We start from the raw sequence: 23,572 nt of genomic DNA on the forward strand, positions 1-23,572 counted from the left end.
GTCACCACACCCTTGCAGCCTGCAGCTGCTGTTTCTGCTATGTTGCTGTGTTCATTTCACATGGGGTCTTGGACCCAAGACCTCAGGCCACCCTGCAGAGCAGTTGGACAGGGTTTTTAGTGTGTCAGGAACTGAATTGAATTACTCTTCAGTTTGAAGCTATGGGTTTGTTGAATAGTGAATACTTTGTTTTGTACTCTCTTCTTTTGCTTCCTTGATTCCTGGTGCAAAAGGGAGCCACATCAGACAGGACAGCATGGAGCCTGGTGACCTATGGGATGAGGTGTCTAATTGTCGTTGTGGAGACAGGCTGAAGACCCTGGAGCAGAGAGCCAGAAAACAGCATCAGAGGTGTCTAGCGCACTCCCTGGTTGGGACCCCAAATTACATTGCCCCGGAAGTGCTCCTCCGAAAAGGTAGGTGCCTCAGGCACTCGCTTCAGGCATTCCATACTCCTGCTCCAGAGTTGTGGAGCCAGAGGACCTCTGAGTCTCTCCAGCCCCAGATTTCTAAGACCCTGAATATTCCCACTGTAACTGTGTACCCACGGAAGCACGTATCACTTCCTTTTGGAATTGCTCTCTCTCCCAGGGTGACAGAAGACATGCACCTTTAGGCCAATCTTTGCTCATTTCTCCTTTGACTGGGAAGTGAGAGACTGAGTGGAGGTGTGGACTTTCTACCTGGAACCCAAGAGAATCACTGCAGAACTGGTTTGACAGTCATATGATAGAAATAACTCTGAGGGTCATAGGGACTCTATTCAGTCTGCCTAAGCCAGACATTTCCAGGCTCTAGCTGTAACTTTAAATATTTTTTAATTTAATTTTTTTCAATTATAGTTTACATTCAATAATATTTTGTATTAGTTTTAGGTGTAAGCACAGTGGTTAGACAATCATATACTTTACAAAGTGGTCCCCCTGATGTTTCAAGTACCCACCTGGCACTGTACATAGTTATTACAATACTAGAGGCCCAGTGCACGAAATTTATGCACTGGTGTGGGGGAGTTGTCCCTCGCCCAGCCTACACCCTCTCCAATGTGGGACCCCTCGGGGGATGTCCGACTGCCTGTTTAGCGGGCCTAAACCAGCAGTCGGACATCCCTCGCACAATCCGGGACTGCTAGCTCCTAACCGCTCGCCTGCCTGCCTTCCTGATTGCCCCTAACCGCTTCTGCCTGCCAGCCTGATCACCCCCTAACCCAGCAGTTCACAACCTGTGGGTCGCGACCCCTTTGGTGGTCGCCTAAGGGGTCGCCTAAGACCATCCTGCATATCAGATATTTACATTACGATTCATAACAGTAGCAACATTACAGTTATGAAGTAGCAATGAAAATAATTTTATGGTTGGGTCACAACATGAGGAACTATATTTAAAGGGCCAGAAGGTTGAGAACCACTGCCCTAACCACTGTTCTGCTGGCCTGATTAACACCTAACTGCTCTCCTGCCAGCCCGATCACCCCCAACTGCCCTCCCCTGCCTGCCTGGTCGCCCCCAACTGCCTTTCCCTGCAGGCCTAGTCTCCCCCCAACGGCTCTCCCCTGCTGGCCTGATCTCGCCCCCAACTGCCCTCCTCTGCAGGCCTGATCTCCCCCACAACTGCCCTCCTCTGCTGGCCAATTTGGTTCTGATTGGTCAGTTCCTATGCCAGTCAGTGTCAAAAGCTCTGCCTCCTAGGCAGCCATTGGCTCCTCACAGTTGACTCAGATTTGGTTCTGATTGGTCAGTTTCTATGCCAGTCAGCGTCAAAAGCTCGCCTCCTAGGCAGCCATTGGCTCCTCACACTTCACCCAGATTTGGTTCTGATTGGCCAGTTTCTATGCCAGTCAGCATCTCTGGGCCTGTCAACAGGGCCTGTCCAGAAAGGCGGGGCTGATCAGCAGCCCCGGTGGAGGCCTGGAGAAAAGTGGAGGCGCGGCTGCTGGCGAGAAAGAGAGAGGCAAGTGCTGATCAACAGCTGTCACAGAGGCTACAGATCAGACTCTGCTTCTCTCTTCAGGCCTCTCTTCTAGCCTGATTCGCAGCCCCCTCAGCAGTCAGTGCTGGGTCGCCACAGCAACCCAGCACTGACTGCAGGACTGACTTCGGCTGGTCGAGCCTCCGGTCGTGACAGACCCAGGGTTTTTATATATTAGAATCATTGACTCTGTTTCCTATGCTATACTTTACATCCCTGGGACTATTTTGTAACTGCCAATCTGTACTTCTCAATCCCTTCACCTTTTTGACTCAGTCCCACAGCCCTCCTCCCCTCTGGCAACCCTCAGTCTGTTCTCTGTATCTATGAGTCTGTTTCTGTTTTATTTGTTTATATTGTTTTTTAGATTCCACCTACAAGTGAAATAATAAGTTATTTGCCTTTCTCTGACTGACTTATTACACTTAGCATAATACCCTACAGGTTCACCCATGCTATTGCAAATGGTAAGATTTCATTTTTTTATGCCAAGTAATATTCCATTGTATGTATGTGCCAAAGCTTTTTGCCCAAGTTTCGAGCTGGGTTGTACCATCTCTAGCTGGTTATTGAGTATGACAGAAGACAAATATTCTTTTCCTCCAGTTCTCCCTTCTATTCCAGAAGCACCGTGAAGGTCCGATTTGGGGACATGGTTGGCTAAAAACTATAAGTGCTTTGTAAAATTGGTCCTGGATGGATGCTCTGTTCCATCAAATATGGCAGCTAACTGAACACCAAAGGAATCTTCCATTATTGACCTGAGTTTGTGCAATAAATTCAGGATTGGTGGCCTATCTCTTCACATGTGTTGTTTCAAGTCTTTGCAACCACCCAGACTCGGTTCAAGTCTGTTTTCTTTGTTAGCTGTGGTAATCCAAAGCAAGTTAATTAACCACTCAGAGCCACATCTATAGCAATAACCTTGCTGCCCAGTCACACTCTAAGTAGGAGGAGGGGTTGCCGGACTCTAAGTAGGAGGAGGGGTCACACTCTAAGTAGTAGGATGTGGGGGACAACATCCTCTCCAGTATCCAGCATGTACATTCTCCAGGAACCAAGGGTAGGGTCAGTCTGCAGCCCCCAGTGCCAGATGGACAGGAAGGAGAGGGATGGAGAGCACCGAGGAGTCTGAAGGAACTAAACTGGCAGTACTGCCAGCAGGTCTTAGGTTCCAGTTCATACTTAGAAAGGATTAGGTGACATAAGACTGGAACATAGATTGCATTGGGACATGAGGCCCTAGTGGGAAAATGGGAGAGAATCAGAAAAAAAAATGAACTGCTCTGCAACTTCTTGGGGCTGGCTCTGACTGAGCTGCAGGATGTCCTGCTTCAGCTCTGCTTTGGGAGCACTGTGAGGAAGAGCCTGGCTGGCTAGCGCCTCACGCAGAGATCATATCTTCACTGACAGTTGTTCCCTTTGCCAAAGTGCTCCCTTTCCTCCTCCTCTTCTCCATATTCTTCAACTTTCTCCAAACCTCCCAGGAAAGCCTCGCCAGAAAGCCCTCATGACAGGACACACTTGTTCACAGGTCTTAACACTTCTTGTTTTGTGGTTACTACTAATTTTAATTTGTATCTGTTTGTAGATTCTTTAAGAACTTAAAATTCTGGTTAGTATCACTAGTAACAACAACAGTAATCTTTTTTTTTTAAGTTTTTTAAATTTACTGATTTGAGACAGAGAACCATCGATTTGTTGTTCCACTTATTCTTGCATTCATTGGTTGATCCCCCAACTGGGGATCGAACCCCCAATCTTGGCATATTGGGACAATGCTCTAACCAACTGAGCAACCCAGCCAGTGCAACAGTAATCTTTTTAAATTAAGTTATTTTCTTATTATAAAAGCATCCTGTGTTTACCACACACCAGTGACTGAAAATAAGAAAAAGGACAAGTGACCATCCTCCTCCCCACATGAAGACTGTTACCACCCAGCACATGCCCTTTCCAGCCTTTATTCTGAGCCACACATGCAAGGAGACTCGTTTTGTGTAGGGTGGTTTTCTTTTATGTAATGTGTGCTGCTCGAACATGTTTCCCCACATGGCAGTAAAGTAATACTTGAGGATTTGTACAGTTCCTTTCCGAGAAGAGCACATGCCCATACTGGAATTGAAAGTGGCCTTGTCTTTCTTTCAGGGTACACTCAGCTCTGTGACTGGTGGAGCGTTGGAGTGATTCTCTTCGAGATGCTGGTGGGGCAGCCACCCTTTCTGGCACCCACTCCCACGGAAACCCAGCTGAAGGTAACAAAGGAAAATGCATCTGCTTGCTGCAAACACACATGGTTTTCGGACCTTTTATTCTGATTGGTGTAGGAATCTCAGTTGTACATAATGGGAGTTTTTAAAGTATTGTTTACCTATTTTGAAAATTTTTATTATAATAAGTAAAGCCCCGGAGTTAGACTTGAGTTTTGTTGTTGTGGTTTTATCCTCTCCTGAGGATGTTTTTTGATTTTAGAGAAAGAGGAAGGGGGAGAGAGAGAAACATCAATGTGAGAGAGAAACACAGATCCATTGCCTCTCATACTTGCCCGATCTGGGATTGAACATGCAACATAAGTATGTGCTCTGACCAGGAATTGAACCCACAACATTTTGGTGTACAGGTGTACAGGATGATGACGCTAAGCTAGACCTGAGTTGTGAAATACGGTATACATGTGTATGAAATTTTACTTGAACCACTTCGTCACCTGCCATCTTAGTATTTCTAAGTGAGAACAAAGAGAAGTGGTAAGGCGTGGTCAGATCTAGTTTCCACTGCCATTTTGCCCACTGTGCAACAACAGAAAACTTTATAAACTATCTCTGAAATAAATCAGCTTATTTATTTGAGTGCTATATCATTACTTTTTGTAAATTATCAGCTATGAGGTTAGGCTAGGTGTGCATATTCCTAATGTTCACTTATTTGATGTAACTAAATAATTAGTTTTAGAATGATGGCCATTTATTCTCTGACATAAATTATTTGATTACTTAACAATGATTGAATTGAGAATCTGATGAAATCTTTGTAATTTCTCAGACAGTGCAGTTACCCATTGACACAAGTTTACTAACAATTCTAGGAAGAATTCATGCCCTGAAGTTCATGGTAGACCCTAATTTAATAGTCTCTTAGTTAGAAGAACCCTAAATTAAGGCTTGGTTTCACACCAGTAACAATAAAATTGGAAGTTAACGTTATCTGTATCATCACTGAATAGCTAAACCACTCACACCCTAATTTGACTGCATAATCATAACCCAGTTTCTATTGTGATAAAATGTACCATGTTAAACTATTTTTAAGTGTGCAATTCAGTGGCAGTAAGTACATTCACAATGTTGTGCAACTGTCACCACTGTCTATTTCCAGACATTTTCATCTTCCCAAACAGAAACTGTACCAGCGGTTCTCAGCCTGTGGGTTGCCACCCCTTTGGGGGTGGAACGACCCTTTCACAGGGGTCACCTAAGACCATCAGAAAACACATATATAATTACATATTGTTTTTGTGATTAATCACTATGCTTTAATTATGTTCAATTTGTAACAATGAAATATGTAACAATTTCATTAGGAAGGTTGAGAACCACTGAACTGTACCCATTAAACAATAATTCCCTATTCCCCCTCGCCCAACCCCTGTAACCTCTCTTCTACTTTCTGTCTCTATGAAAATGACTGCTCTGGGTTCCTCAAATACTGTGTGGAATCACACAGTATTTGTCCTTTTCTGAATGGTTTATTAATCCATTCAAAGGTCATCCATGTTGTCTCATTTGGAAGAATTTCTTTCCTTTTTAAGGCGGAATAATATTTCATTGTACAAATAGACCACATTTTGTTTATACATCATCCAGCAGTGGACACTTATTTAGTTATTATGAATAATGATGCTATGAACATGAGTGTGTAAATAAGAATTTGTTTGAGTCTTGCTTTCAATTTTTTTGACTATATATCCAGAAGTGGAATTGCTGGGTCATATGGTAGTTCTGTTTAATTTTTTCACAGTTTTCCATAGTGGCTGCACCATTTTACATTCCCACCAACAGTGCATGTGGGTTCCATTTTCTCCACACGAACACTTCTCCGCCGCCCCCCCCCCTCTCTTTTTCTTTAATAGTAGCCATCCTAATGGTGGCTGCACTTCATCCTAGTGAAGTGATATCTCATTGTGGTTTTGATTTGTATTTCCCTAATGATTAGTGATATTGAAGCTCTTTCCATGTGCTTACTGGGCATTTGTATGTCTTCTTTGGAGAAATGTCTGTTCAAGTCCTTTGCCCTTTTTTAATCAGGTTATTTGTTTTGTTGTTGAGTTGTAGAAATTCTTTTTATATTTTGGGTATTACCACCTTATAAGATACATGTTTTGCAAATATAGCCTTCCATTCTGTGGGTTGCCTCTTCATTATGTCATCAGTGTCCTTGATGAACAAAAGTTTTAAATTTTTATGAAATCCAATTAATATATTTTTCTTTTGTTGCCTGTGTTTTGGTGTCATATCCAAGAAATCATTGCCAAATCCAATGTCATGACGATTTTCCCCTATGTTTTCTTCTAGGAGTTTTATAATTTTAGTTCTATTAAAACCACTCAGGGTTCGACCAACCCTCCCACCCACACAGCCACCTGCCTATATACCTCACCTGCTGCTCAGTCACCCATGCAGTAGACAGTTATGTTTGCCTTATTTTATCCTGATTTAAAGTATGAACAATAAAGTCTTTTAGCTTTTCTCCTCACTATAGACACATCTCTGTGACAAATGTATTTACTGAGCATTTAGATGGCTGGTATGCGTGGTTGAGCATCAGGAATAGGAGACCAAGGCCATAGGGTAGGTCAGCTTTCTTCTCCGTGAGGTTGCTTTTTTTATTCTTTAAACATTTTTATTGATTTCAGAGAGGAAGAGAGAGATAGAAACATCAATGATGAGAGAGAATCATTAATCAGTGGCCTCCTGCATGCCCCATACTGAGGATTGAGCCCACAACCTGGGCATGTGCCCTGACAGGGAATCGAACTGCAACCTCCTGGTTCATAGGTCGACGCTCAACCACTGAGTTCCACCGGCTGGGCGATGTTGCTTTTTAAATTACAAAAACCCAGCAGACCATCTCTTGGCTACAGTAAGCATTGAGTGAGAACCATGATGGTTCAACAGAAATCTGTTGCCATAGCTAAAGCAATGACTCAGAAAGGGTCAGTCTCTTCATTTTTGTGGAAGGCACAAAATTCTTTTGCTAACCAGTCTTTCTGATAGAAGAAAATCATTCTCTCTTGGTCTGTATTTGACTTCAGCATCCCAGGCCTCAGCTGTGTGCCCCAACCTAGAACACTGACCTTCAATAGCTGATCAGATCCACAACTGCGCTTTCTGAGTCTATCCTGACTTTTCTTCCATCATGAAACTAAAATTATTTAAAAACCACATCATCACATATTGTCCTAGAACTGCCCATACAGGCTTTGAAATGTTGGAAGAAACTAAAACTTTGGTTCTATTGTCTCTTGAGGTGATAAACTGGGAGAACACGCTCCACATTCCAGCCCAGGTCAAGCTGAGCCCTGAGGCCCGGGACCTCATCATTAAACTGTGTTGTGCTGCTGACCACCGGCTGGGGAGGAACGGGGCTGACGACCTGAAGGCCCACCCATTCTTCGTCACCATTGATTTCTCTAGTGACATTCGGAAGCAGCCAGCCCCCTACATTCCCAAGATCAGCCACCCCATGGACACCTCAAATTTTGACCCCGTAGATGAAGAAAGCCCTTGGAACGATGCTAGTGAAGACAGCACCAAGGCTTGGGACACGCTCACCTTCCCAAATAACAAGCACCCTGAGCATGCATTTTATGAATTTACCTTTCGAAGGTTCTTTGATGACAATGGCTACCCCTTCAGGTGCCCAAAGCCTTCAGGAGCAGAGGCGTTACAGGCTGAGAACTCCAATTTGGAAAATTCCAATCTGGTGGATCAGACTGAAGGTTGCCAACCAGTGTACGTGTAGACAGACTTGGCACTGACGACACCCAGGTGCCCATGGCTGGTTCCTTAAAAGACCTGATGGAAAGTTCAGGGCAGCTTTGTTTTCAGTTAACCCATTGATTACTTCACTTGAAATTCTTGTCTTCACTAAGAAACCCAAAACAAAAATGCTTTTTAAAAAGGACTCAAGTATAACATATCTTCATTTCTAGATTCTGGTTGATAAGGGGGATGGTTGTCAATATGGCTTTGAATTGGCTTTTGAGGACCTTCACTGCATTGAAACAAGTTTTTAAAAATTTAGTACAGTTTAAAAGAGCACTTATTTTGTTTATAGTCATTTTTATTACTAAGTTATAAGGATTAACTCTGACAAATTATGCTGCTGTCATTTTATACATTTGTATTTTATCACAGCACTTACATTTAGGAAAAGAAATAACTGAAGAACATGTGATAAGAAATCTCTGTGCAATAACTTAAAGAAAGATAACACTGTTTTGATGTTACTGATACCATTTTATTCACACAATGGTTTTGGTCTTATGTTTTTTCCTGCATTTCAAAATTGTGATATGTTAAAAGCTGCTTTATTTTATTATAATTTTTTTCTTTTTGCATATTATAGTGTCATAGACAGTATGAGCAAGGTGAGTCCATGGGTGTGATTTCTGATGTCTGATGTGTAGAGAATGTTGCATGAGTTGGGTCTTCTATTATAAATGACCATGTCTTGCCATTCACAGCAGGTTCTGTGAAGATGTTTTTATAAAGTATCTATAAATGAGACATTGTAGACAGTGTGCGATGACATGTGTGGGTGACTTCACTGTGATTGTATCCCTTACTATTTTGTTAAAGAAATGCAGGTGTGTAACTGAGAAGTGACTTTCTGTGTGTCTTGGTTATGGCTGGATTCTTTGGAGGCTAAACTTAAGAATTTGTCATATACTAAACCTGTGATTAATTTAGCTATGCCAAAAAGTTTAACATTAATCATGGAACTCTGTCTGTTTCACCAGTCAGTCCACTCTCTCGTTCTTGGTGTAGCTGATGTATGGAATCCAACAGCTGCCACCCTACTGTCACCAGATGGGCCCCATCAAGAGGTCTGCCTGACGCCATTTCATCCCGCTGTCTGAGACAGCTTCAATCTTACCATGGTGAAATTTAGTAATCTCGGCATTCTTTCACTTTTTTTTTTTTATTGTGCTTTGAAGTGTCAATCTTAACTTCATTTTAAAAATACATTTTCCTCATCTTTGTAAAACAGCAAGGATTATTTAAAGTAACATTGGAATAAAAAAATTAAGCCATACAATTTTCTTAGATGTGTAGATGCATATATATATATATATATATATATATATATATATATATATATAACTACATAGATAAACGTACAAAATATTTCTTATTTCAAATTAGTATGATTTTTATTTAAAGTGATATATATTTGAGTAAAAAGTTCAGTTATTTTTTGCTTTTTAAGAATCTGTTGCATCATATTTTCATTATACTCCACATATTTTTTTCCTTGATGTTTTTAGCACAATATACTCATTATTTAGTGTATTTCTAGGCAACAACACTTACAAGTTTATCCATGTCTAAAAAAAAAAGGTTCCTGTGTACCGGTTTACATTTTGAATGAGTGGCAACCCAACATCTGCTGTGCTTATACCATAACTGTCAGTATTTCCGTGACTTTACAGTAATACCATGTTGTTATTTACAGCATTCTGACACACTTTTATGTGGTAGGTTCTTTCTCAGGAACTCAATTTATTATTTATTGATATATCATTGCCTTTGAAAAGCTTCTACTGGCACAATTTATTATTAAAATTTTGAATATAAACCCCTTGGTGTGTGTCATTGGAATGTGTGTGTTCTTGCATTTATCAATGTCATATGAGACTGTTAAAATTAGTTTTTTGTATATCATTAGAGAAATGAAACTTTATACATACACAGCACAAGAAAATATGTGTATACTTTTTTGCCTCTTTTATACAAATGGGAGAATTATGCATATTTTCCTGCATCTGTTTTCTTGGCAATTTAAACCAGCACATAAAGAAATTCTTCACCCTTTATTATTACTGTGTAATAGGCCACCATGAGGGTCTATTATAATAAGACCAGTCTTATATCAATGAACATTTCACTTTTTCTGGTCTTTTACTATTATAAACTGTGCTGGAATAAATAACCCCTTATAGCCATCATTTTGTGCACATGCAAGTAAAGATGTAGGATAGACTCCTAGTGGTGGAATTACTAGGTCAGAAGCTAAGTGTCTGTGTGATTTTTATTGCAAAGTAGTGCTAAGCATTAGTGGGAGGAACCTCCAGATTTTCTCCTACACTCCCTGCCAAGTGGCTTAGAATGTCCTTTACCTGTCTGTGTGGACCATTTCTCAGGGTCAAGTTTGCAGTGAGCAACTTTAGGGCTGAGGTAACGCGTCCTTCGAGGACCAAAAAACAAGCTTTCTAACTGCTTGCTATAAAAGGGGTAGCTCCCTGAGCCTCAGCAGAATCCATCTGGGCCTCCTATGCTTCCCTGGGCTCTTGAGGCCAGGAAGAGCTTGTACAAGCATGCTGGTGCTCATGCAGCTTCATGTGTTGTGAATAACAAAGACCTTTGTCTCTGACCCAGGTATCTCTTGTCTTAGTCCAGGATCCATGAAAGCGTAAATAGCTCACTTATTAGCTTGTAAGTAGGATAAAATCAAATCTTAGATCTGGTATTGTCTAAAAATCTTACAACAGGTATTGTTCAATATGCATTCCCAATAGAAATATACAGATAGTTCACTTAGGGCCTTGCCAGCCACACCATGTACTAACCTTTATGATCTTTGTCCATTGACTAGATTTAAAGAAACAACACACACACACACACACACACACACAAAACAACTTGGTGTATTTTTTACTTGACATTCTTCTTGTCTTGAAGTTGATATCCATTTGAATATCCTTAAAAATTATGATCCTCATTTTATGCATTAATTGAGTGGTGATGTCTAAGACCTTCCTCAAAGACCCCAAACAATTTCCATTCTCTTCTCCCTCTTCATCTCTTCCTGCTCAGCTAACATGAATCATTTAATGGGGCTAGTGGCCAAACAGATTACAGAGAACAGACTTCTTCAGTGTTTAGACAGATTCCACAGGAGATGAATACTCTAGCGTTCATGAATACTCTGCTCAGAGGGTTGCCAGGGCAGTCAGGCCTGATTTCACCACATTTATGGTCATTGTTGGATGTGATTGTAGTTTCCTTCTCCACACTTGCATTCTATATGTTCCTTGATAAGTCAGTGCAAATCACAAAGAGAGAAACAGCCAGCATGGCAGGCTTCCCCAGAACCTCCTGTGATTTGAACCACTATTTAGTTAGAAAATTTTTTAATGGAGTTTACTTCTTCCAGATTTGACTTACAAACCAAGTTTAAAGCCCCAGTACTTAACTAATATTTTATCTCCACTGGCAGAATTCAGCATAATCAAGATCATTGCCATTATGTGCATATTTATAAGCAATATCATTAAGCATTGTGTCCTTTTCCATCCATAAAAAATCATTTCCTTAGCAAGAGCATTTTCCATTTCCCAAAGTGGCAGCTTAAACTTAGTGGACAAAGCATGCTTCTTCTCTGTAGCAAGGACGAAAAACTCAATGGTTATCAGACAGTGATGAAATGCATATTGCCTATGAGAGAAATGCCTGATGGCAACATTGTTCTTCTTTTGGAACTAACATCAAGATAGTGTTATATTTTATTTTATTGACAATTGATCAAAAAGTCTATTTATTTGTTTGTAATCAGAACACTACAATCTGTTCAATACTGGGCTAGACTCTGCCGTGATTAGGGGCAAGGAGGAAGGGGCAGGGCAATGCCTCGGCTCAATTATGAAAGTCCAAGGCAGAACCTTCTGGAAGACTCTTCCCTTACCCCGTGGGGCAGAAATAAAAACCACATAACCGTTGATTCAGGTTAGAGAGGACACTGAGCTGGGCCTCAGCTCAAAGTCAATGTCAGCACAGAGTGGGGACCAGTCAGTGAGAGTGTGAAGTGGCCGAGGAAGGAGAAGTGGTTTTCCTATGCAGGCACACCTTCATCTCGAGAAACCCCTTCCCCCCACCACAAGGCCAGAGGAGCCCCTGGGCTGGGAGTTCCGAGGGCGGGAAGGATGCCAATCCAAGGCCCCCTTGCTTGGTTGTTCCACCTTCTCCCACTCAGACTGGTGCACTGTGGTGATGACATTGACTTTGAGCTGCAGCAATGCTGGGCATGACTCTGCCAACCCCCTTTACTCTGGAGGGCAGGGCAGGGAGCAAGCAGCTTTGGGGGATAGGGTGGAGGGAATGCCAGAAGCAAGTGATGTCCACATTCATGCTTCCTAGCACTGACAGCCTCTTCTGTCTGTTCCCAGAGGCTGACCACAAGGCAAGCGATTGCCCCAGCCTCAAAGGCCAGGTCCTACTTGATCAAACACCACACTCAATTCTTCTTGTCTGCATCTGGTCAGGCCTCAGAACTGCATCTCACGGACTGGGGGGTTGGAGGGGAGGGCCCTTGCGACCCTCATCAGCACCTGTCCTCAGCCTGGCTCCCTGCGGCAATTCAACTGAATGGCACATCCAGCATGTGATGGGTAGTTCCTCGCTCTTTGAGACAGCAGGACTGCCAACAGAGGAGTGGGAAACCTTTCCATTATCTGACCACCATGCCAGGGAGCCAAGCCCCAGAGCTCTGTGCTTGGGTGAAAAGCCTCCCACCACTCGCCAGCCCCTCCTGGGGAAGTAGGGGCTGCTCCCGACCCCCAGGCTTCTGAGGGCTGGTTCTTTACAAAGGTTTGGCATTCCCTTTATTTCACCCCTTCATTGTTCTGAGGCTCCTGTGTCTTTAGGGCCAAGTCTATCCATAACACTTGAGTTCCTCCCTCCCAGGAGTTAATTCCGGCTTGGAGGAAGGAGTTGGAAGGAACCGGCAGTGCAGGGGAAGAGGCCAGTGAGGACTGAGGACGTGCAGGAAAGGAAGTCCACTGCTGCCCCCATACTCCCAGGGCAGCAGAAGCAACTGACCACAATGAACACTGTGGCCAGCCTATGAGGCTGGTGCACGCACATGGGGGCCAGACCAGGGCAAGGGCAGAGATTTCCAGAGCAGGAAGAAGGGCTGGAAGAGCCTGTTGGAGACCAGGCATACCTGCCCCACGACACTCTACTCCTGAGCCCATGTAGCCCTGGGCCTACAGCTGGGGCAGGTGATGGGCCAGCTCCTCTGCAGGACACAGTTGAGGTCAAATGGCCAGGAAGGTGGGACCCAGAGGGCACCAAGGGCTGGGACCTGTTGGAGGCTGCCCGGCTGGCATCACATGGCCCGGCTGTATTCAATGCCGCCTTTGGTGGAGATGCTCGACCATGGCAGGAAGCTTCAGAGCAGGCTGTGGGCCTGGTGCTAAATCCTGTGTGGCATGGAGCAGGGGCTCAAGTTTGCTAGAGCAGAACCCAGGTGCTGGGTGTAGTCCAAAATGGTCCAAGAAGGGTGGCCACCATTGATGTAGAAGATACAAGTGAAGCCATCTTTGAGGACCCCACGGATGGAATAGTAATAGGGAAGATAGTGGTGCTGCTTAAAGTCTCTGTTTCCGTAGAAGTTTATTGCTGTGTTGTTGGTGGTGAGGACATGCAGGTTGATGGCTTTGCAGTGGTCCTGGGCAGTGGTGGATATGTGATCCTTTAAACCAGTGGTTCTCAACCTTCCTAATGCCGCGACCCTTTAATACAGTTCCTCATGTTGTGGTGACCCCAATATCATTGTTACAAATTGAACATAATTAAAGCATAGTGATTAATCGCAAAAAACAATATGTAATTATATATGTGTTTTCCGACGGTCTTGGGCGACCCCTGTGAAAGAGTCTTTCGACCCCCAAAGGGGTCGCGACCCACGGGTTGAGAACTCTCAAGTAAAAGAGAACCTATGCCGTGCTTTCTGAATTCCTTCGCTACTCCCAGACTTAGAATGTATGCAACTTGTGTGTCAACAGAGAAGTTGGGGGCTAGAATATCTCTATCCTCCTTGTGTATCTTGGTCCTACTTTTTATTTCAGCTATCATTCCTACAATGGTAACCGTGTAGGCTGCAGCAAGGGAGAACTTCTTGTTGGAGGTGATGTCACGATACCATGAGTCTGGGCACTTGATGGGGAACCACACAGATGCTTCATAGTGTCTGTGTCATCATGGCAGAGGAGGCGCAGGCTGACCTCGCTGAGGGCGCTGGATGGCACCACCTCTGTCATTCACACCTCCAGCGGGAGCCTGCGCGCTGGAGCCTGCAGCAGCGGAGGACCCCTGGGGCTCAGCACATCCTAGGGTCTCAGAGAGCCATAAGTGGGGTGGGGTTCAGCAGGGAGCTGGAAGTGGGGCCACGCGGAGTCCTCAACCAGTTATGTAACCGGCAGGGCCCGCAGCCTCAGCCGCAGCCGCAGCTGGGACTGAGGCGGCAGCCCAGGGCACTTCCCGATACTGTTATATTTTACTTTTAACCATCAAACATACTTTAGAAAGCTCAAGAAGAGAAAGAAAGCCTATTGTATTTACTAATAGTTTTGCTTACTGAGTTCTTCCTGATGTATGAAGGCCTTTTTTTTCTTTTATATTTTCCTTCTTTGGAAAACTTCCTTTAGCCATTCTTTTAGGATAGGCCAACTAGCAACAAACTCTTAGTTTTCCTTCATTTAAAAGTGTCTTCATTTCTCTCTGTATCCTGAAAGATATTTTGGGGTATAATCCAGTTTGGGGTATAGGATTCTGGGTTGACACTTCTCTAAGTAGTTGAGAAATACTGTACCACTTCCTTCTAGCCTGGGTGGTGTCTGACGAGAATCTGTTGTCATTTTAATTATCTCCCCTGTAGATAAGATATTGTTTTTCTCTGGCTGCTTTGAAGGTGTTTTCTTTGATTATCTTTTAGAAGTTTAATTAGAACATGTCTTGGTTTGGATTTCTCTGGGTTTACCCTGTTTGTAGTTCACTCTTCTGCTGTGAAAGCCTCAAGTCTCATGCATTCTCTTTCACTTCCCCCAACTCCTACACCAGTGTGATCAAATATTTTTTTGCTATCTCTAAACATGAATTGGCATTAATTGATACCTCTGTCCCTTTGTTTTAAAATTCCTGACGCAGGATCATGTAAGAGAATGAGTCCTGGGCATGGACTCAGTGGCCGTGAGTCTTACCCCAGCTTTGTATAACTTTGTATAACTTCTTTCAGACTTATTAGTTATATGAGTCAAAGAGAGTCCGAATCAGTTAAGTTTTTTTAAAAATATATTTGTATTGATTTCAGAGAGGAAGGTGTTGTATCATAAATCAGTAAATGAGATACAAGACGCCTTAATAAGCCAATTAATTAGGAGTCGTTTATTGTGGCGGCCCAGAGGGAGGTGTCTCTTCCAAATCTCTGAGCACCGCATACAGGAAGTCTCCCGTATTTGTACTTTTCAAGCCTCTTTGTTTCAGAGATTTTTTTAAAAAATAAGTCTTTATTGTTCAGATTATTACAGTTGTTCCTCTTCCCCCCCCCCCATAGCTCCCCTCCACCCATTTCCCACCGCACCCCATGCCCTTACCCGCCCCCCCCCCCACTGTCCTCATCCATAGGTGTAAGATTTTTGTCTAGTCTCTTCCCGCACCCCCCACACCCTTTCCCCCCAAGAATTGTCAGTCCACTCCCTTTCTATGCCCCTGATTCTATTATATTCACCAGTTTATTCTGTTCACCAGATTATTTATTCACTTGATTTTTAGATTCACTTGTTGATAGACATGTATTTGTTGTCACTTTGTTGTTCATAATTTTTTATCTTTACCTTTTTCTTCTTCCTCCTCTTCTTAAAGAATACCCTTCAACATTTCATATAATACTGGTTTGGCGGTGATAAACTCCTTTAGCTTTTTCTTATCTGTAAAGCTCTTTATCTGACCTTCAATTCTAAATGATAGCTTTGCTGGGTAGAGTAATCTTGGTTGTAGGTTCTTGCTATTCATCACTTTGAATATTTCTTGCCACTCCCTTCTGGCCTGCATAGCTTCTGTTGAGAAATCAGCTGACAGTTGTATGGGTACTTCCTTGTAGGTAACTGTGTTTCTTTCTCTTGCTGCTTTTAAGATTCTCTCTTTGTCTTTTGCTCTTGGCATTTTAATTATGATGTGTCTTGGTGTGGTCCTCTTTGGATTCCTTTTGTTTGGGGTTCTCTGCACTTCCTGGACTTGTAAGTCTATTTCTTTCACCAGGTAGGGGAAGTTCGCTGTCATTATTTCTTCAAATAGGTTTTCAATATCTTGCTCTCTCTCTTCTTCTGGAACCCCCATAATTCGGATGTTGGTACGCTTGAAATTGTCCCAGAGGCTCCTTACACTATCTTCATATTTTTGGATTATTTTTTCTTTTTGCTTTTCCGGTTGATGTTTTTTGCTTCTTCATATTTCAAATCTTTGACTTGATTCTTGCGCTCCTCTAGCCTGCTGTTGGATTTCTGTATATTATTCTTTATTTCAGTTAGTGTGTGCTTAATTTCTAATTTGTCCTTTTTCATATCCTTGAGGGTCTCACTAAATTTCTCAGAGGTTTCTAGAAGATTCTTGAGTAACCTTATAACCATGGTCTTGAATTCTATATCCAGTAGTTTGCTTTCCTCCATTTCTGTCATTTATGACCTGTTTCTTTGTCTCCTCATTTTGGCTGCTTCCCTGTGTTGATAGAGTGGCTTTTGTGCTAGGTGTCCTATAGGGCCCAGTGGCTCAGCCTCCCTAGTCACCTGAGGTGAACACTCTTGGTGCACCCCTTTGTGGGCTGTGTGCACAGTCTTGTTGTAGTTAAGCCTTGATTGCTGTTGGTATCACTGGGAGGAATTGACCTCCAGACCAATTGGCTGTGAGGCTCAGTTTTGTCTACAATGGGAGAACTGCTATGCTGGAAACACCCTTATATGGGGCAAGACTTGCTTCAGTGGGGCTTTGGTGCTCACTGAGTCTGCCCCCTGAGTGTGTCTCTTATGGATGTGAAGAGTTGTAATCTAGTATGCTCTCACTTTGACCACTGGGTACACTGGCTCTTGGATCTCTAAGGAGGTGCAAAGTCAGCCACTGCCTGAGGCCATCCAGCAGGATCTACAGAGAGATCTGCAGATTCCTCCTCTTTGTTTGGGGTTTGGAGGTGCCCACATGAGGTGCAGCTGTGAAGCAATGCATGTTGCTGATGAGCCTTAGGCCTTCTTTTGGAAGCTCTGGGGTCCTTTAATCCAGCTGCAGTTTGTTAGGTTAGGTTGCTAAAGGCCAGACCATTCATATGCAAAAGCTTCTGCACACAGCTTGGGTGGGGTTGTAAGTTGGGTGGGGCGTGGTCTCAGGGAATCATAGGGCGGTGCAAACAGCAATGGTTGCCGGTCGGCCCTGCCCTGGATAGGTCCCCGGGTCTCTGTGTCCCGTGGCCCCGTGAAGGAACAATGAACGCTGCAAGCACCTCTGAGAGAAAGCTGCCCTCATGTTCCAGCCCAATGCCAGACAGTCCAGTTTCTCCCCATATGTGTCTGGGTCCCCAGAGTCACCTGGTACTGGAGTTCAGAACAGTCGGGAGTTTGCATCTCCCTCCCACTTGAAAAAGACCACACCGTACCCAGTTGCCAGCCGGTACCTATGCTCTTCCACACCTGTGCACCTCCTAGCAGTCTAGATGTGCTTTTTGTTATGGGTTCAATCAGCAAGATAGACCACTGACTCAGAATTTAAATTTAGGAGCCTTTATTAAGCTGGCCAGCTCACTATAGCTGCATCCCTCCCCCTCTGGGAGCCTCGCAGCTTGTAGTGCAGACTAAGGGTCCTGTAAGGCTTTTATTGGCGAGAACTACAAAGCATTAACTGGCAGGGTTAAAAGTTCAGTAGGAAAACAGGGTCACACCTGGCTGGAGCATATCATAACACTTTGTTTCTTAAGACAACTAGTAATTTTTCTCTGCCACGGTCCCTGACCCTGACACAATCGGTAACCTTTCCATGCCGCAGTCCCTCCCTCTAGCATATTCCGTAACCTTTCCATGCCGCAGTCCCTCCCTCTAGCATATTCCGTAACCTTTCCATGCCTCAGTCCCTCCCTCTAGCATATTCCGTAACCTTTCCATGCCACAGTCCCTCCTCCTAGCACATTCCTTACTGGTCTTATGCCCGAATCAAATCTTTGATTCAGGGCCCTCCTCTACGATATGAAATTGAGGAGGCATTTGGCAATGTAGGGGTTGAGCCGCCGGGGAAGAGTCCGGCATTGGATGGTGAAGAATTGGCCAGGGTCTCAGCTGCTGACATAGAGTCTTAGTCCCCACATCTTTCTCCTTCCTATTGGTCAGTCCACCAGGCGAGAGGCATGAGGAGGACGGGGTTACAATTTCCAGTGCCTCTTTCCTGCGACTTTGATGGCGGTTCGAGTGCTCAGCACCACCTGGTAGGGTCCATCCCATCTAGGTTCCAGGCTGCTAGGGTTGTGGCGCTTCACCCAGACGAGATCACCCGGAGAGAAGGCAGGCTGTGTTGGACTGGATCTCAGCACGTCCTCCTCCCGTATGGCTCTCACCACCCATTGTGCCGACGTGGCGCTGCTCTGCAAAGCCTGTAAGGACTTAAGCAAATTTCGGGTAGACAGCCAGGCAAGATCTTCCTCCCTTAGGTAGGGAAGGAGAGGTGGTGGCCTGCCAAACATACGGGATGTACCTAGCTCTGAGGAGAGCAAGAGGAAGGAGACTTACCCAGTTTTTTCCAGTCTCTAATTTTAACTTAGTTAATGTTTCCTTTAAGATCCGATTTATCCTCTCTACCTGTATAGAACTCTGTGGTCTATAAATACAATGCAATTTTAAAGTAACTCTCAGGGCCTTAACTATGGATTGTGTAACTTTGGCGATAAACGCCGGGCCATTGTCGGACCCCATGTATAGTGGTAGGCTAAACCGGGGGACAATTTCAGTGAGGAGTTTCCTAACTACTACCTGTGCTGTCTCTGTCTTGGTTGGGTATGCCTCAGGCCAGTTAGAGAAGGTATCAATGAAAATCAGCAAGTATTTATACCCTCCTTGTCTTCCTGGTATCTCGGTGAAGTCCACTTCCCAGTGTTCTCCGGGGTTCTGACCTCGGAATCACTGTCCCGGCGCGGCCACAACAGGGGGCCCTTGATTTAACCGGGCACACACTTGGCACCTTCTAACCAAGTCTTGGGATATTTTCTGGAGCCCTGGGATGTAAAATTCTCTTCCCAGTAGTTCTGATAGCTTCATTCCCCCCAGGTGGGTACTCTGGTGGGTCTGGGAAGCGATGGTCTGCCTCAGGGCTTCTGGCACTATAGGCCTCCCGTCTGGCAGAATTAGCCATCTAGCCTCTCCTTCCCAGGCCCTTAGTTTCTCAGCTAGCCTCTGCTCCTCTGGCAGATGAGTAGGCTTCTCTGGGAGCCTTCTGGCAGGGCTACGAGAACTTCTAGGGCCCTACTGGTCTTTTGGCCACTTCCTTGGCCCCTATATGGCTGCCAGGAGGTTGAGTATCTCAGGAGCATTTTTAATGTCCTTTCCTCCTGAGGTCAAGAGACTTCTTTAAGGTGGCTCCCGTGTCCTTCTGTAAGGGCAGTGTGAGGAAATATATCCCTGCAGTCCCTGGGTAGGTCTGGCAGGACGAGTGCCGGGGCCCTCACCAGGGCTTCTTTCTAATCCTGGCAGATTGTAGATCTCCCCTGGCTCCTCCTTATGTCACTACTGCCCGACCCGCCCCCACCCCCACCCCCACCCCCGCATACCGGGTACCTTCCTCTACGAAGCTGCTCCTGTCCGTCCGTGTAGAGGGTCTTATCCGGATTCTGTAGGGGCTGGTCCATAAGGTCCTCACGGAGGGAAGTGAAGGTAGTCAGTGTCTCCTCGCAGTCATGCAAAGGGGCCTCTGCCTCCTCGTCAGGGGTCAGGGAGGAGTGTGGCAGGGTTCAAGGCAGCTGTTTTCAGGAAGCTGAAATGTTTACTCTTTTTTTCCTTTCCCCATTAGAGGGCTTGAGTGAGTGCTATGAGTTCCATAAGGAAGTCCACCTTTTGGCCCTCCACTGTCAGGGTTATCCTGGGTTCTCGGGGGCCAGCTGAGCTCTGACAACCCTAATCCACCTCCTCCACCAACACAGGAGTTGGTTCCCCCCGCACGTTCAGGGCACTCCCTTTTCCAATGTCCCTCCTTTCTGCAAAATGCACATTGATTGTTCCCAAGCCTGGTTGGACTCCTTTTCTTCTGTGAGGCTTTTCTTGGCCCTTGTCTCTCTGGCCTCTTGGGCCTTTTTCCTCGCTTATGGCCAGGAGGACCTTTACCATTCGGGTGTTTAAACCTGCCATCGGGTCCTCCTGATTGTTAAAAACCTTCTGGGCCACCTCAACCAACTTGGAGATTGATTTCCCCTCAAAGCCCTCTAACTTCTGCAATTTTTTCCTAATATTTGGGGCCGACTGGGAAACAAATGTAACATTTACAGCCCTCTGATTTTCCGGGGCATCAGGGTTAGGCCCCTGGACTGTCTCTGTCACTTTAGAGAGGTTTGTGGGTCTCCGAGCAGCAGCTCGGATGCCTCCCAACAGAGTCTGGAGATAGCGATCGAGAGCCTCCTTTCCACTGTCACTATAGGGGTTCCAGTTGGGTCTCCTGGAGGGAAACACAGCCTCTAATCTGTCTTTAAATGGTAAGAAGAAATTTACAATGTGTCTATATTTAAATAGATAGTTACAGCTGTTCCTGTAGTAGGGCTCCCCTTACTTGACTTGTTCTCTCAGAATGGACTAAAGGAGCTTTATTTCCTTACAGGGTCTTACATGTCACAGGACCTCACAGGGTCTGTAATTCCTGTAACAGAGGGCTAGTATTCACCACTTTACTAACCCCCTCTGTTCTAGACAAGCCTTCCCCAGTTTGCTACAGTTGAGCTTTTGTGCTACCCCTGACATGGGCATGGTCACACAGGCCTGCAAGACAGTATACAGGTTGCTAACTGTCAACTGTCTCTCAATAGAGACCAAAACTTAATGGGTATTCTTCTTTGCCCAGTTGGGCACCTGCCCTCTCAGCAGCTAGGCACCCTTTACTTTTGAGGTTCACCCCATATAGCCCCCTTCTTGGACAGCTAACACATAGCCATAACAATGGCCCTCAGTGTGGGAGACTGGACACTTGCCAGTTACTCCCAAAGACTACCAAGGACTGTAGACCATCACCAGTCTACAGCAACTGTTGGCAGCTACAGCTACATTCAAACCTGTAAGAGAATCAAAGGTTAATACAACATATTAATACAATGAAACATAATATTGGCACCATGGCTGCTTCAGGCAGCTAAATCTTCTGCTACTAAACATGACATATGGTAGGGCTATACATTTTAGGGAGGTGACTAAAGTCTATTATTGACCTTCCTATACAAGGCAAAATTGTCCTTGTCTCTCTGGAGCCATGTCCATGAAGATGCAGGCATCATCTAAGTCTATTATACAGTTTTCTGCAGGCTACTGTCAGGGCTGTGCATTGCGGCCAGTTCTTCTTTCTAGCCACAAAAACAGTTTGTCCAATTTCCTTAAAATGTATTCTGGCATAGGAGAAAATTGTTTTGCTGTACACAGGTAGCTTAACCTCTATACAACTGGGCTTGGACCTCTGCCTAGCAAACTGTAGTCTGTAAGTTCAATATGCAGCCACCGGTCCTCCTAACCCAATGAAGTTTCAGCCAGTCTCTGAGTCAGACTCCTCCTCTCTTAGAGCATTTCAAAGTCCTGATGGCTCCCAGGTCCAGGGAGAGTGCCCTTTTCTTTGCCCTTTTGTTAACCCTGTTTATTATTTACAGGGCCCTGCTTTCCTTGTCTTCCCACCAGTCCCCTTGGCAGAGCAGCAACCAGGCCTCTTCGAAGGCAGTACACTGGAAGGGGATATCAGCCCCTTCTCTTCCAGCAGCAACAGGTACTAAACCCTTTCAGCACATTTGCAAACAGGGACCTTTTACTAGAGAGAACCAAGATGGCGGCATAGGTTAACGCCGGAGTTTGCTGCTTTGAACAACTACTTCAAAAGTGAAACCAAAAAACGGAAGGGACATCACCCAGAACCACAGGAACGCTGGCTGAGTGGAAGTCCTACAACTAGGAGGAAAGAGAAACGCATACGGACACTCAGAGGAGGCGCAGTGCTGAAGTCAAATTCTGAGGTGCGGAGTGCGCGGTTGGCGTTTTCAATCGGGAGGGAGTCGCAGACTCTGAGCTCCAGATCCGGGCGAATCTTTAGCGACCCAGACTCAAACGGGAGAAGCGGGACTGTCTGGCTTCGGTCAGAGCGAGTGCAGCTTTCTCTCTGAGCTTTGCAGCGGGTGCTGGGACTCAGAGAGGCAGAGCCCCTGGGGACAGGACTGAGAGCCGCCATAACTGCTCTCTCCGGCCCACCCTGTTGATCCTGTTCTACCCGCCCCGCCCAAGCCCTGCACACAGGCATTTGCCGGATAGCCTCAGGCAAAGGCTAGATTAGCACCTCCCTAGAGGACAGAAGTTCTCTCACTACTGACACAGCTGATTCTCATAGCCACTTGGCCTAGAGGTCAAACCCTCCCTGGAATTAGCTACAACAATCAAGATTTAACTATAAGACTGCAAACAAAGACCACTAGGAGGTGCACCAAGGAAGCATAACAAAATGCGGAGACAAAGAAACAGGACAAAATTGTCAATGGAAGATATAGAGTTCAGAACCACACTTTTAAGGTCTCTTAAGAACTGTCTAGAAGCCGCCGATAAATGTAGTGAGATCCTCAAGAAATCTAATGAGACCCTCGATCTTATATTGGGGAACCAACTAGAAATTAAGCATACACGGACTGAAATAACGAATATTATACAGACTCCCGACAGCAGACCAGAGGAGCGCAAGAATCAAGTCAATGATTTGAAATGCGAGGAAGCAAAAAACACCCAACCGGAAAAGCAAAATGAAAAAAGAATCCAAAAATGCGAGGATAGTGTAAGGAGCCTCTGGGACAGCTTCAAGCGTACCAACATCAGAATTATAGGGGTGCCAGAAGATGAGAGAGACCAAGATATTGAAAACCTATTTGAAGAAATAATGACAGAAAACTTCCCCCACCTGGTGAAAGAAATGGACTTACAGGTCCAAGAAGCGCGGAGAACCCCAAACAAAAGGAATCCAAAGAGGACCACACCAAGACACATCATCATTAAAATGCCAAGAGCAAAAGATAAAGAGAGAATCTTAAAAACAGCAAGAGAAAGAAACTCAGTTACCTACAAGGGAATACCCATACGACTGTCAGCTGATTTCTCAACAGAAACTTTGCAGGCCAGAAGGGAGTGGCAAGAAATATTCAAAGTGATGAATACCAAGAACCTACAACCAAGATTACTTTATCCAGCAAAGCTATCATTCAGAATTGAAGGTCAGATAAAGAGCTTCACAGATAAGGAAAAGCTAAAGGAGTTCATCACCACCAAACCAGGATTATATGAAATGCTGAAAGGTATCCTTTA

At 44.8% G+C, this 23,572-nt stretch overlaps 2 protein-coding genes and 1 pseudogene across 6 annotated transcripts in view; 1 reads left to right on the forward strand and 2 right to left on the reverse strand.

The window, feature by feature from the left end:
* The window catches only part of LATS2 (large tumor suppressor kinase 2), a 91,697-nt gene extending 81,869 nt beyond the window's left edge, over window positions 1–9,828 (forward strand). For 2 of the 5 annotated variants that reach the window (XM_036297480.1, XM_036297482.1), the window contains exons 6-8: window positions 234–416; window positions 4,117–4,223; window positions 7,495–9,828. In XM_036297480.1, coding sequence (XP_036153373.1) covers window positions 234–416; window positions 4,117–4,223; window positions 7,495–7,989 — 785 coding nt within the window. In that variant the 3' untranslated portion in view covers window positions 7,990–9,828. The remainder of the gene's footprint in view (window positions 1–233; window positions 417–4,116; window positions 4,224–7,494) is intronic. The other 3 variants (XM_036297483.1, XM_036297481.1, XM_036297484.1) reach the window with 3 other exon arrangements.
* Window positions 9,829–13,443: 3,615 nt separating this feature from the next.
* On the reverse strand, window positions 13,444–14,304 carry LOC118649931 (annotated as a pseudogene).
* A 5,860-nt stretch (window positions 14,305–20,164) lies between these two features.
* The window catches only part of LOC118650539 (protein FAM151A-like), a 37,212-nt gene continuing 33,804 nt past the window's right edge, over window positions 20,165–23,572 (reverse strand). The window contains 1 exon segment of the mRNA XM_036298945.1: window positions 20,165–20,699. Coding sequence (XP_036154838.1) covers window positions 20,165–20,699 — 535 coding nt within the window.

This window comes from Myotis myotis, unplaced genomic scaffold, assembly GCF_014108235.1.
Source record: "Myotis myotis isolate mMyoMyo1 unplaced genomic scaffold, mMyoMyo1.p scaffold_m19_p_3, whole genome shotgun sequence".
In the NCBI taxonomy this organism is placed as follows: domain Eukaryota; kingdom Metazoa; phylum Chordata; class Mammalia; order Chiroptera; family Vespertilionidae; genus Myotis; species Myotis myotis.